The 13,743-nt window shown below is 63.4% G+C and overlaps 2 protein-coding genes across 3 annotated transcripts in view; both read left to right on the forward strand.

The window, feature by feature from the left end:
- The window catches only part of SEZ6L (seizure related 6 homolog like), a 42,459-nt gene extending 40,651 nt beyond the window's left edge, over positions 1 to 1,808 (forward strand). For both annotated transcript variants that reach the window (XM_040081047.2, XM_040081048.2), the window contains exon 17: positions 254 to 1,808. In XM_040081047.2, the coding sequence (XP_039936981.1) occupies positions 254 to 283 (30 nt within the window). In that variant the 3' untranslated portion in view covers positions 284 to 1,808. The remainder of the gene's footprint in view (positions 1 to 253) is intronic.
- Positions 1,809 to 8,107: 6,299 nt separating this feature from the next.
- Positions 8,108 to 13,683, forward strand: ASPHD2 (aspartate beta-hydroxylase domain containing 2). Its single transcript, XM_040081049.2, has 3 exons — positions 8,108 to 9,029; positions 11,285 to 11,398; positions 12,255 to 13,683. Exons 1-3 carry the CDS (start codon positions 8,150 to 8,152, stop codon positions 12,362 to 12,364), a joined length of 1,104 nt encoding a protein of 367 aa, XP_039936983.1. The 5' UTR covers positions 8,108 to 8,149; the 3' UTR covers positions 12,365 to 13,683.
- Positions 13,684 to 13,743: the final 60 nt, after the last annotated feature.

Consider the following 13,743-nt stretch of genomic DNA (forward strand, 5'->3'; position numbering starts at 1 on the left):
GGGACGCTCCTGGGGGGCTTGGCTAGCTGGGCAGCCCCGGGATGAGTCCACCAGGCTCTGTGGGAGCACTGAGCAATGGGGCACGGGTCCATCCGTGTGGGTTGGGAAGCACAGGGGGCTGAGGGGTCCTGGCTGCCGGGCCATCACTCCCCTGGGGGCAAGAGAACACCCAGGATCTCTCTTGCTGCCTGGGAATGGGGAGATGAACCTGAAATGCAGCTGCTGCCCTCAACCGGCTTTTCCTTGCTTGCAGGAAACACGAGAATACGAGGTTTCGATATAAGGACAGCGGTAAGAGAGTCTCCAGCAGCGAACTTAATGTGCTCTCATAGAACTTCCTCAGTAACTAATCCAGAGACCACGTGGAGTTTGGTTGGATCCCCGGACCTGCTGTTGTCTTTCCTTTTGCCTCTCTATTGAAGATTTTACTGTTTTTCTTCACTGTATTTATTCTATTTAAACTGCGATAGGTGTGCTGCCCAGCCCTGGGCACAGGCAGCAGCGGGAGCCGGGGCAGAGCTGGGTCCTGGTGAGGCCAGGGGGGCACGGGGGCACTGCCGTGTCCCCCTCCACGGCAGAACGTCCCCCTCCGTGGCGGAGCGTCCCTCGGCACTGCCCGCACAGACGCAGGGGGATTTTTGCGGTTCTGATGTTGTTAAAAATTAAAGATGTCTCCATTGCAAGAGCCTGCGGTTGATTGCTGGGAGCTGAGGTAGCGCAGGGTCCCCCGCGGGCTCCCATCCCGCAGCTCCCGGCTCCCAAAGCGGGGCCCTGCCCCGGGGGGCTCGGGGGGCGCTGGAGCAGGGACCGTCCTCGCTGCAGGGCTCAGGAGAGCAGGGACAGCCTGGCACACACGAGGTACGTGCTGCTTTCTTTTCCCACTTCGCTTCGGATGTGGAGAGGCGGCGAGCCAGGACTCGGGGGTGATGCTCTGCGGAGAAGCACCGACCAGTGCCCCCCAGCCACCGGCCCAGCGCGGCTGGGAGCCCTGGAAGCCGCCCTGGGGCGAGCAGAGCTCCCAGCTGGTGCCTCTCTCCGCTCTCTCTGCCCGTTGTTCCTCTCCAGCAGCGCTTCCCGTCACCCTGCCGGGAACACCCCGACCCGGCACGGCCGGAGGTCGCTCTTTGCCCCCTGGCAGCATCTCAGGGTAAGCAGGATGGGCTGGGCACCCCGGCTCCTGCTGCAGGGTTGTGCCGCGCTGCCCGCCCCGCACCTCCCGGATCCACGGCCGGCTGGGTGCCGCAGCCGGGCAGGGGGTGAAGGCGGAGGTGCTCGGAAGAAGAGGCAGGTGGGATGTGCGGATGCTTCGGCACAGGAGCTCTGTGGGGAGCAGAGCAGGCAGAAATCGGCCCCTCACTCCCACCCTTGGCATCCCTCGCACTCCTTCGCTGCATCACCCCTGCCAGAGCCACACAGCGGTGGGGACACGGATCCCAAAGGGCCACGCTGTCCCTGCTGTACCCCTGGGGAGGGCAGCGAAGCCACCGCCACGTCCTTGGCTGCCGGCGTCCTTCTTTTGTCCTTGTAGAGCAACCGCCAGCGCGGGAGGCTGGGTGAGCTCGGGGTGGCTGGTGCAGCTCTGCGGTGTACAGCTGGGATTTAGGGGTTTTCCTTTCAAAAACAACGAATGTGTGTTTGTAATTTGTAACGGTAAAAAAAAAAAAAAAAAAAAAAAGAGAAAAAAAAAAAAAGAGGAAAAAAAAAAAAAGTGCCAAAAAAATGTACGAAGCATTTCATTTCCCTTCATACATGTCTGTTTTTATAAGAACAATGTGAAAATTGCTGGGATTAAATATTTTTGAACATGATAAAGTAGTTCCGTGGGAAGCTCTAGCGTTCAGTATAACCTCGATAACAATTGTTGTGTATTTTTAAATGTCTGAAATCAGTCTGCAGAGACTCTGGCTACACAGGGCAGGGTGAGGGCCAGGCACGCCGCATGCCCTGCTGTGGGATGGTGGCCCAATGCCCCTGGCTTGGCTCTGAGTGCCAGGTCCTGCCCAGGTGCAGCCTCACAGTGGCCCCTGCTCCTGTGGGATGGAGGCATCTGAGCCCTGCTGGGACGTGAGGTGACCTGGCACGGCCCCAGGGACATCCCCCCTCTGAGGGAGCCAGCTCTGGCTGCCCCTGTGAACTCAGCATTGCCCCTTCCCGTGCCAGCGATGTCTCACAGAGCGGGTGGGGGTCTGGGTGCTGCCCCGAGGCACATGGAGACCCTCGGCCATGGCACGGAGGACACACAGAAAGTTTTGGGGAGCCCAACCCCGTTGGGCAGGGCGTCTGTGGGGACCCATCCTGCCTGTGCCCTGCTCACCCAATGCACCCAACCTGCGGCTGTCACCTGGCAGCTCCAATGGGAGCTGGGGCAGGGCAGCTCCCCAAAACTACAGGGACACCTTTGGGGGGACAAGAGGGGGCTGCCTCACCTGGCCCCGGTGTGGCTCCACGCCAGCTGCATCCCACAGGGAACAGGCAGGCACAGCCTGGGGGGATCCCGGGGCTGCCTTGGAAAAGTCCCTGGAGCCTCCCCGGGCTGAGCTGCTGTGGTGGGGGGCAGAAAAGAGACGCCACGAGGTTTTCCTCCAGCATCAGAGGTGGGCAGGGAGCACAGGGGGACCCCGGGTGCCTGCGGGACACCCTGAGCACGGCCCTGTCTGAGAGCGTGGCGGCAGCGCGGTGACTGTCACCTCGCCAAGGAGCAGCGCCACCGGGACAGCCCAGCTGGAGCAGCATTCCCTGATGCCAGCAGTCCCAAGTGTCCCTGGCAGCGGGGAGGGAGGGGGATGCTCAGCCCGCCCCAGATGCGGGGAAATGCCCGGCCGAGGAAACCTGGGGCCTCCCGTCTGCCTCTGCCCCTCCGCACCCAAAACAATGCAAGAGCGCTGCCCTCCCCAAACGTGCTTTTAGCCAAGGTTACGCTGTGACATCCATAATGGCTTTGCTCAGCAGCTGCCAGCCTAATGCACAGGGGGCGAGGGAGCCAGGCTCTGATGAAGAGCATTCCTAGGGGAGGGAGCTTGGGTTATTTTTGGACAGAGATTGCAAGAGAATTAAAATGAAGGGGAAAAAAAAAAAAAAGAAAAAAAAAGCCCTTGATGCTGCCGTTCCTCCTCGGTGACGTAAAGCCGGAGCCAATCTCTGGCCTGAGGCGTTGTGCTGCGGATGGAGCTTTGTCTGGGCCCAGCAGCCTCGGCCACAACGGGCTCCCCCTGGCTGGGGCCGGGCAGGGGGCACAGCGGGGCAGTCACACGGCTGAGGGACCCCCGAGGTCAGGGAGGGAGCAGCAGGGACCCCTTGATTCTTTACAAGCTGCATTGGAGGTTGGTGAGGCAACAGCATCCCTGCCCAGCCCAGGTCAGGCACAGCATCCCCAGGTCAGGCACAGCATCCCTGCTCAGCCCAGAAGGCTGGGAAAAGCCCTGGGATGCGCTTGGCACAGCTCTGCCAGTGACACCCTGGCAGGAGCCCAGTCTGTGGGCAGCCTCTTGGCTCCAGTGGTTCCTTCTCCCGTCTCCCGTGATGTCCTCCTGGGGCAGACACTGCCAGTGTCCTCCCCTCAGCTGTTGCCAAAACTGTGCTTGTGTTCTGCCAGCGCTGGGATTTCCTGGAATGTTTAGGCTGGAGCTGGGACAGCGCTCCTGGAGGGGCCCTCCCTGTGCTGAGGAATCACAGAATCATGGAATCATTGGATTGGGTTGGAAAGGACCTTTAAAGCACATCTTGCTCCAACCCCTTGCCACGGGCAGGGACACCTTCCACTATCCCAGGTTGCTCCAAGCCCCATCCAGCCTGGCCTTGGACACTTCCAGGGATGGAGCAGCCACAGCTTCTCTGGTCAGCCTATGCCAGGGCTTCACCCTTTCCTCCCAGGGAAGAATTTCTTTTCAATATGCCATCTAAACCTATTCTCAATTTCAAGCCAGTCCTTGTCCTGTCACTCCATGCCCTCATCCGAAGTCTCTCTCCAGCTCTCTTGGAGCCCTGCAGGAAAGAGAAGAGTGGTAGAGCTGGGGACCAGGGGCTGGTCCGGAGGCAGCAGAGAGCTCAGAAGGGAGAAAGGAGGGGAGAGCCTGGAGCCGCGGAGCCTGTGAGTGCCGACAGAAGATGTGCTGTCTGCCAGGAGCAGGAGTTGTGGCTGAGGCTGGGGGGGTCTGCGAAGGAGCAGGGCGGAAAAAAACCCTGTTCCTTTCACCCTGTAACTCACAACCAGGGCCCTGCAGCAGCACACTGGGCTGGGGAATGTGCTGATGGGAGCACGGGGAAGCGGCAGGAGCAGGCCTGTGCCAGGATGGAAAATAAAGCACGTTTTAGGACTGCTGGGGATGAAGCTGCTCAGAGGAAGCACACACACACACCTGAGGGGCTGTACAGGGCAGCTCTGCTTCCACTTCCAGAGCCCAGCCTGAGCCAGCGCCACGGGAGGACGTGTGGGCAGCGGGTGGCAAAAACTGCAAAACAAGGCAGGGCTTTCCTTGTGCCGGGAGCAGTGACACACGTCCCACACGGCTCCACGTGGCACTGCCACAGGGCAGGGCAGGGCAGGGCAGGGCAGGGCAGCACTGCCAGGGCTCTGCCGGGACCCGGGATCTGCCCGGACCCGGGATCTGCCTGCGCGCAGCTCAGCTCAGCCCCTCACCCGGCTCCTGGGCAATGGAGGAGGGAGGGCAGGAGCACTGCATCCCCCGGGGCTCCCGGAACTGCCGGCATTGGCTTAGGGGAACAGGAAATGGGTTGGGGAGGAAAAAGGCAAGCAGGAAGACTCGCAGCAGTTTCTCCACCAGCACTTAGGAGTTGTAAAGGGACGCTCCGACCTGGGAACAGTCTCCCCCCCCCACCCTATCCCCGGCGCCGCAGCACACCCTCGCTGAGGCATTCCCTGGCTGCCTGCATCTTGGGCATTGCCTCGCTGGGAGCACCCGTCCACTGCATGCCAGATGCATTTATCCTCGGAGACAAGCAACTCCTGCAGCCCGAGGGTTGCAGCACAAGGGGCCGGAATCCCCGGAGCCAGTACTCCCTGCTCCCTGAATCCCTGTGTTCCTGCATCCCTGGAGCCAGAATCCTGCACATCCCAACTGCTGCATCCCGAACAGCCCGTGTCCCTGGAGCCAGTCCCCATTCCCTCGGTGGCTCCCACCCCTGGGACCAGCATCCCCAGACTGCTGCATCCCCCAGCGCCTGAATCCTTGCAGCCGCTCTCCATGCGCGTCCCGCCGCACCGCCGGTGCCCCCGCACCTCCCGCGCCGCCACCGAGGCCGCGTCCCCGCATCCCGGGGGTTGCCCCGCGGCCGGGACGGGCTCTCCCTCGGGGACCATCGCCGCCTCCATCCCCGGGACCCCTCCCGAGTGCCGCAACCCCGCGGCTCCCCCGCCCCCGCGGGCCCCTCCCGGCGGCGCGGGGCGGGAGCGCGGGGCGGGGGCGGGCGCGGCGCGGGGCGGGCGCGGGGGCGGGCGGGCTGTGCGGGGCCGGGGCCGCAGCTGCCGCCCGGCGCGGTCCCGGCGGGGGCGGCGCGGCCCCTCCTGCCCGGGCTGCTGGGAGTTGTGGTCCGCGGCGGCGGCGGAGCGGCGCGGAGGGAGCGCGGCCCCCGCACGGCCCGGCGCGGGCGGCAGGTCGGTACCGCAGCGCTCCGCAGCGCATCGCGGGGGGGCCGTGGGGGCGCGGGGCGGCGGCGGCGGGGCCCGCGGCGGGGGCGCGGCCCGAAACCCCATCGCCCCCCCCGCCGGGGCAGGGGCCGGGCGGCACGCCGGGTGACGGCGCGGCGGCAGGTGCCACCGGCGCGCCGGGTGATGGGACACCGGCGCGGCCGTGCCCGTCGCCGCGCCGGGTGATGCGGCCGCAGCGGTGACAGCCGCTGACGCCGCCACGCCGGGTGACACCGTCACACCGGGTGAGAGCAGCGCGCGGGTGACACTTACTCCGGGTGGCAGCGGCGGCGCGGCGTGCTCGGGTGAGGGTGAAGGGAGCACACACGGCTCCGGTTCCGGAGTGGCAGCCGGCGTCCCGCCTCACCCCAAGGCTCCTGCTCCTCGTGCTGCTCCCAAAGGCGACACCAGCCGTGCGGAGCCGAGGACATCCCCGCCACGCGTCCCCGTCGCTGCAGGCCCGCGGCCCGGGGACCCTGGCCGGGCTGAGCGGAGCCCGCTGCCTCCGCGAGATGCCGGGGCCACCACGGAGCCACCGAGATGCAACTTTGTGCTGCATCGAAGCCTCTGCCTTCCTTATGTAACACAGCTGCTGCTGGCACGGTGCTCGCCTCCACGTCCTGCACAACTTCGGTGCGACGTGGAATTGATCTCCCCTCTCTGGAATGGCTCTGCCCTTATCATTAGCTGAGGAGCTTTTTCTGGGATCTCAGGCCAGGGGTGCTGGATGTGACCTGTCCCCGTGCAGGGCCGTGGATGGGAGGTGACAGCACCCACTGGTGCCCCGTACGGCCACAGCCATGCGTGTGTGTGTCCCATGGGAGCCGTGCCCGTGTTTGGGGCCCTGCCCCAGCCCCTGTCGAGGTGGCTTTGCTCAGGTTTGCAGTGGGGTGTCTGTGCTGGCAGAGGATGCAGCTCCCGGGCTGGTCCCACGGAGACGGTGCCCAGAGAACCCCAGGGCTCTGCAGCCCGAGGCTCCCGGGCTCTCTGGGGTCAGGCTGGCAGCATGTGGGCACGGGGGCTTGGCTTTCTTGCTGCTCTGATGGTTCCCCCCTGATCTGAGGTGTTGCCTGCATCCCTGGGGCAGCAGTGGGGCTGTGTTTGTGCTGTGCCTCCCTTGCAGGGTGTCACTCTGACCTGGGGACTGCAAGGCTGTCAGACCCCCCAGCTCTGTTCCCCCTGTGTTTTCGCGTTGCCATTGGCTCTGACTGAGCACGGCTGCTGTGCCTGGGCAGTTCCCTTGTAGGGCAGGAGCCACCCTGAGTACACATCACCCAGGGCTCTGCTCCGTCCCTGACATGCTCCAGTCCTGTAGGGGGGTTGTGTCGGCCTCAGGGGACAGCCCTGGGACCGACTCTGTGCTTGCACCCCGGGAGTTGAGGCCTGGGCGGGAGAAGTGGGAGTGTCTGGAGGGATGCCAGCCGTGGAGATGGAGGAAAGTTATCTTGAGATTCCCGGGAGGCTGTGATGTGCCACGTGGACTGCAGATCCCGGGATGGGGCACGCAGGCAGCGTGCTACAAGGAAGTAGGGTGGAGGGAGGTCGGGTGTGTGGATGTTTCTCCCTTGTGTGTAACACTGCCCGAATCCCAGGTCTCCAGCCCAGTAGGGTCAGATCCCATCTGCAGCCCATCTCCATCACCATTGATAAGGAAATGCACGTTGAGAGGCTGCAGGACCTTGGCAGGGAGGGCTGGGGAGGATTTGGATGGCTTCCCTGGCTCATAAACCCATCCTGCTACTTAGAGTCAGTGTTCTTACCGATGAGCTGGTGAAATCAAATGAGCCAACCTGACCTGCCCCTGTTGCCACAATCTTGACCTGCTCCCGTGGCCTTGGGCTGGCCCTGTGGCCACGTGCTGGCTGAGCTCTGGGCTCTCCCACAGCTCAGTCTCTGGGGGGAGAGTCAATTCAGAGCCATCAGATGGAGGGGATAAGCTGATGTGCTGCCAGATAGGATAGTGAAGTGTCTACTCTCAGTGTATATTTGCTTAGCAGCCAGATTTCAGGCATGATAAGGCAGCAGCTTAGGAGGGAAACTGGGGGATGAGCAGGAGGGGAGACGGTCACTGGGGCTGTGGGAGATGGGGTCTGGGTCTGCCTTTTATTTGGCTATTTGTGGAAGATGCTGTTGAGAGCACTGGGGGATTTGCTTGGCATGGGCTGATGTGCTCCTTATCCACCATCCCCTCCCTGAGGAGCCAGTGCCCCGCACAGTCCCAGCGCACAGCTCCAGCTGTGTCCTGTGCACTGACCCCAGCAGGGACCCCGCGGGGCAGCCCTCTCCCTAACACCTCTGGGTTTCTCTCCCCAGAACCTCCCTCCAGCACGGCCTCTCAGGATGATGTGCCCAGGAGCGCCGGCGGGGACCCTCCGGCCGCGTGGCTGCTGACCCAGGGGTGCCGCCGGGCACCGCTGCCGATGCAGAGCTCCCGGGAGCGCAGGGCAGAGCCGCCGCTCCGCTCGCCCATGGCAGCCCCTTCCCGCCGCGCCCCGGCCCGGCTGCATGGTGTGGGTGCCCCTGAGCCCCACGAGCAGTGACCGCCGGGCCCCGCTGCGCGCCCCCAGCACCACCACCATGTCTTTGGAGTGGCTGACGGACTGGAGCTGGTCCCTGGACGGACTCCGGGATTTCATTGGCACCGGCATCCAGTCTATCCGCGACTGCGACGCCACGGCCCTGGTGGCAGTGGCCTGCCTGCTGGTCCTCTTCGTGTGGTACTGCTACCACGTGGGGCGGGAGCAGCCCCGCGCCTACGCCACGGTGAACGCGCTGATGCAGAGCGCCGAGGCCAACGGGGTGCAGAACGGGTTCGTGTACTGCCAGTCGCCCGAGTGCGTGCGCTGCTCGCACCACGACGGCCTCAACCAGAAACTCTACCACAACCTGCAGGAGTACGCCAAGCGCTACTCCTGGTCCGGCATGGGCAGGATCCACAAGGGCATCCGCGAGCAGGGCCGCTACCTCAACAGCCGGCCCTCCATCCAGAAGCCAGAAGTCTTCTTCCTGCCCGACTTGCCCACCACGCCCTACTTCTCCCGGGACACTCAAAAGCACGACGTGGAGTTGCTGGAGCGCAACTTCCAGACCATCCTGTGCGAGTTTGAGACGCTGTACAAGGCGTTCTCAAACTGCAGCCTCCCGCAAGGATGGAAAATGAACAGCACGCCCAGCGGGGAGTGGTTCACCTTCTACCTGGTGAACCAGGGCATGTGCGTGCCCAGGAACTGCCGGAGATGCCCACGGACGTACCGCTTGCTCGGGAGCCTCCGCACCTGCATTGGCAACAATGTCTTTGGGAACGCCTGCATCTCTGTGCTGAGCCCGGGCACCGTCATCGCCGAGCACTACGGGCCCACCAACATCCGCATCCGCTGCCACCTCGGTGAGTGTCCGGCGCCGTGGTTCCTGTGTCGGGAGGGTGCGGAGGGCTGCGGCCGTGCCTGGGTGCAGGAGCCCCAAAAAAGGCCCTGGTACCCCATGCTCTTGCAGCTCAGACACCTCCTCTGCTTTGGCCTGAGGGAGGTTTTGGGGGCTTTGGTGGTGACAGCCTCCCGAGGAGAGGCTGGTGCTCAGGCCCTGGGTACCTGACATCCCCAGGGTCTCCAGATCAGCAGCAGGAGGGTTTCACCTCCTCCTCCTGCTGACCCAGGCCGTGGACTCTTGCTGGTGCGTGATACAGGGCTGATTTTACACAGGGGGCTCTGAACATCCCCCTCTCTGCAGGCAGGACCCTCTCCCATCCCGGGATGTGGGGCAGCCTGGGGCGCTGCTCCAGGACTGTGTTGCGGCAGCTGACACTGGCAGCTTCCCTCTCCTGGAATCTCGGGTGCTCTGCCTGGGACGTGGGTGAATGGGAGCGGAGATGCTGCTTTGGGGTTTGCAAAGCTGCAGGTGAGGGCGGGAGCTTGTCCTGGGGTGTCCCCTGCGGTGGGGTCAGGCGCTGGGTTGGTGGCACAGTGCTCCCTGCTCGGCGGGCAGGCACGGGGAGAGCCCACGCGGCACAGATGGCCGGGCTGGCACAGCACCGACCGTGCCGGGGGAGGCACCGCACGGGCCCGGCTGGCAAACACCAACCGCGCCTGTTCAGCCAACAGCTCGGGTAAACACACCCAGGCAGTGCTGGCCTTTTGTTTGGAATGGGGATTGTTTTCAGAGCTGCACCCGGGAGCTGCTGGGCGGCTGGGACTGCCCTTGCTGGTGCCAGGAGGGAGCCTGTCACTGATCCCTCTCTCTGGGGGGTTTGGGGGATGTGCTCCCCTCATGAGGGGCTGGAAGAGGTTCCTGGGAGGAACCAGTGATGTCCGAGTGGGCTCAGGTGAGCACAAGCTGGAGCACACACACCCTGGGCAGAGGAATGACATGGGTCATTCGCTTATCCTTCTGCTGGGACTCTGCACTGGGCCAGGGGCACACTGTGACCCCCACCTTGGTGCTGGGAATGCAGCTCTTCCTGTGCCCAGGGCATGGATGTGTTTAAGACACAACCTGTCCTTCCAGGCAGCTGGATCTGCAAATCCAGCACATCCATCAGTGGGGCGAGTCACTCCCCAGGATTTACCCCAGGCACAGGCAGCATCCATGGGCCAGGGCAGCATCCCGAGGGTGTGGGTGGGACGGAAGAGCTGCAGGCTGCTCCCTCCCCACATCCCCTGGCAGCTCAGCTTCCCTGTTCCAGCATCTCCAGCTGAGGCTGTTGTGCAGGGAAACTGCTTTGGGTTTTGCAGCCTTTGAAACAGCGGCTTTGTAGTCCCAGCTTTGCCGGGCAGCTGGGAGTCCCTGCTGCGCTCGCTGGGTTTGGCATCGCTCTCGGATCCGTCCTGCTCGTTTGCTGCATCGTTACCGCTCGGGAGCCACGTGAGCCCTGACCCCTTTCTCCGCCACGGCCGCATCTTTGGGGCAGGATGGCTCTGCAGCAGCTCCAGCGTCCCCAGCGCTGTGGGGGGGTGACAGTCCTGGTGCGGGAGGTGATGGGATCAACCCCTGTCAAACTGCCTTGTCTTGTGCTGGTATTTTAAGAAAAGACCCATTTTATTTCTATGATTGTCCTTCATGTGGCCCTCATGGAGCTGCTTCCCTGTGAGCGTTTTGGGATCACCCCTGGATTTCTGTCCTTGCAGCCCTATGGGTCACCCTGAGGCAGCGCCTTGGGTGGGGACCAAGGGATGGGGCAGGTTCATGGGGAGCTTGTGGCAGAGCCACAGTTGAGCACATTTTCCAGCCCCAGTACAATTCCTGCTCCCCTAGCCTCGCCTAGGGCAGGGTCATCACTGCGGAGCTGGAGGGAAGAGCAGACAGGATTTTCCTTTGGTCCTGGAGATGGAAAATATCCCAGGAGCCTGGCTCCCTGTGCACACCTTGGGGCCCTGGGCTCTGGGGACTGGGAAGCTGTTCCAGATATGAAAGCAGTGCCTGCGGTTCTGAGCTTGCCGAGGACAGTGAAAGGGCAGGAGGGAGCAGACAGGGAATGGTCAGGAGCTGAGCTGCTCCAGGCTGGGCTTCAGGTCACTCCCTGCAGGAGAGCATCCCCTCAGCACCAGCATGGGGCTCGCACAGAGCTCGCTGTTTGCTCCCTGCTGCCCCACCACAGGGAACTCGGCACGGCCTGACCCTCCCTGTCCTCTCTCTTTGCGCCTCAAGGTCTGAAGACGCCCAGCAACTGCGAGCTGGTGGTGGGGGGCGAGCCCCAGTGCTGGGCTGAGGGCCGGTGCCTGCTCTTCGACGACTCCTTCCTGCACACGGCGTTCCACGAAGGTGAGTTCAGTGTGCGGGGCCTCGTGGTGTCCCCTCTGGCATCGGGGACTGGGGACGAGCTGGGGAGGCACTCACACCCCGTCCCTTCTGCCCCAGCAGGGCTGGAGTCCCTGTGTCCTGTGGGGCTCAGGCCCCTGCTCCCCTGCCCTGCCCCAGGTGGGAGCAGCCCTTATCCCTGGCATGGCAGGGCTCCCCATGGCCACGCTCCCTCTGCCTCAGGCTGCTGGAGCCCCCTCAGCCAGCCCACGGCTTGCTCGTGGTGCTGTCACAGCACCGCCAGCCCAGCACAGGGCCTGCTCACCCTCTCCCCGCCGTGGCAGCTCAGCCTCCTTCATTGCCGAGCTCTGCGGGGCAGCTCCGGCTGCGATGCCACGGCCTGGGCCTGCTGCTGCAGCTCGGTGCTGACGTGCCAGCGGCGCCTTTGTCTCCCAGGCCCGGGAACAGCCTCACGCCCTCTGAGTCGTTCCTCCCTCTCCACCGCTGCCTGCCGGAGGCTGTTCCGCTCCGGCTCTCCCGGATTAGCCTGCATTAGCCGCCCGTGGCAGAAAAGCATCGGGCAGAGCTGTTCTACACAGGGGAGAGTGGGAGAACAAAAGCTGTTGCTTGCACATCGAACCCGCTGTGGGATTGGGAAGCGCAGCTCCGTGCAGGGCCGGGAAGGCCGGAGTGGCGCAGCAGCCGTTCCCTGCACGGATCCAGGACGCAGCTGCAAGGAGGCCCTGCCTCAGGAATCCTCTGGAAGCCCGGCAGGGAGGAGCCTGCCCCGTGCCCCTGAGATCCCAGTAAGCAGCTGTTTACTGGGGTAGCACTGGGGAGGTGCTTCCCTGCCCTCACCCTGCGCTTCCATCCCCCTCAGGTGCCCCGGAGGAAGGTCCCCGCGTGGTGTTCATGGTGGACCTGTGGCACCCCAACGTGGCCGCGGCTGAGCGCCAAGCCCTCGACTTCATCTTCGCGCCGGGACGATGACGGCGCTGCCCGGCCTGGTGGGTTCAGGGCAGCTCGGCTGGGGCCTGTCCCGGCACAGGGCCTCGGTGCTCCCTCCCGGGGGTCTTGTAAATGGAAACTGTGACGTGTATCCGCGCCCATCTCCTTCCTCCATCGTTGGCTTCAGGGATTCTTTTCCAAGCGCCGGCGCCTCGGCCCCGCCGGGGCTCACTGCCTCCCCTGCTCCTTCGTGTTCTGTTGCTACTGTGTTTTGCGGTGTTCAGAAGTAGAGTAACAAAGCCAAGGGTGCTCGTTTGAATGTAATGTAAAATTTTTCTCGTGGTCATCAAAGGAACAACACACACGCACCATAACAGCCAACCAGCCTGCCCTGCCCGGCTGCGGGCCCCGATGGACGGACAGACGGACGCCGGGGGCTGCCATGGGCACTGCGCTCCCCCCAGGCTGGGTCTGATGAGGCGGGCAGGGCACAGCTCTGCCCACAAAGAGCCCTCCTGGGGTTCCTGCTTCCTCCTCCACGTGCCAGCTGGGGCTCCCCAGCCCTCCTGCCCTCAGAGACCCCTTTTGTCACCCAGGCAGGGAGCAGAGTCCACCGCCAGCCCAGCAAGGCAGGAGCCCCGACCCTCACCCTGCTGAGGGAACAGCACACACAGTCGTGCTCTTCAGTCTGACCAAGGGTGTTAGCAACTGCCCAAATCCCTTCCTAGCCCTGCCTGCAACCCTCAGTTTCCCCAGCTCCAGATGGGAGGCCCTGCAGGGGCAGGGATGCTGTTTGGGAACAGGGAATGGGGGTTTTGTCTGTCCGTAGTAAGAAAGGAGGTCACCATTCCTTCTGCTGCTCCATCTTCTCTTTTCCTCCAGCCAGGGCAGGCACACACAGCAGCAGCTCCCATGGACCTGACACCACCACAGGAGAGGCTCCCAAGGAGGGTTAATTCTACAGTCTGAACAATGAGCCCCCACCCAGGGACCACCACGCTTTTCCTGAAGTCCCCCAGCACCAGGGTCTGGGGGCTGGTTTATAACACCCCTCCGAAGCACAGTGTGTGGTGGATGCTCACAGCTCTGCTCTGCCTGAGAGGGACCAGCCCTGTCCCCCAACAACTTCTTTACAGACTTTTCAGTGATTCGATTGCAAGATAAGGCAGAGATTTCAAATACATCTGAGATGTTTTTTACACCCGTCTTGTTACAGACTACCTGAAGTGCATGATTTCTACACGCATTGGCTACCTGGACACAGGCCCTGGGGAAGCAGGCTGGCTCTGTCCGAAGGTTGGTAACATTCATACAGTGGATAAGCAAAGATTATCAATAAACAGTTGTGCTGAAAACAGAAAGGGCTTTGCCTGCTGCTCTAATGACTCCAGGGTCAAGCAAACACCGAGGGGTTGGGTGCT

Source organism: Hirundo rustica, chromosome 17 (genome assembly GCF_015227805.2).
Source record: "Hirundo rustica isolate bHirRus1 chromosome 17, bHirRus1.pri.v3, whole genome shotgun sequence".
In the NCBI taxonomy this organism is placed as follows: domain Eukaryota; kingdom Metazoa; phylum Chordata; class Aves; order Passeriformes; family Hirundinidae; genus Hirundo; species Hirundo rustica.

Excerpts from the sequence above, each read along its gene's own strand:
- ASPHD2 (XM_040081049.2), top strand. The coding sequence starts at position 8,150 with ATGGTGTGGGTGCCCCTGAGCCCCACGAGCAGTGACCGCCGGGCCCCG. Across the intron at positions 9,030-11,284 it reads CCGCATCCGCTGCCACCTCG|GTCTGAAGACGCCCAGCAAC; the intron begins GTGAGTGTCCGG and ends TTGCGCCTCAAG. Across the intron at positions 11,399-12,254 it reads GCACACGGCGTTCCACGAAG|GTGCCCCGGAGGAAGGTCCC; the intron begins GTGAGTTCAGTG and ends CATCCCCCTCAG.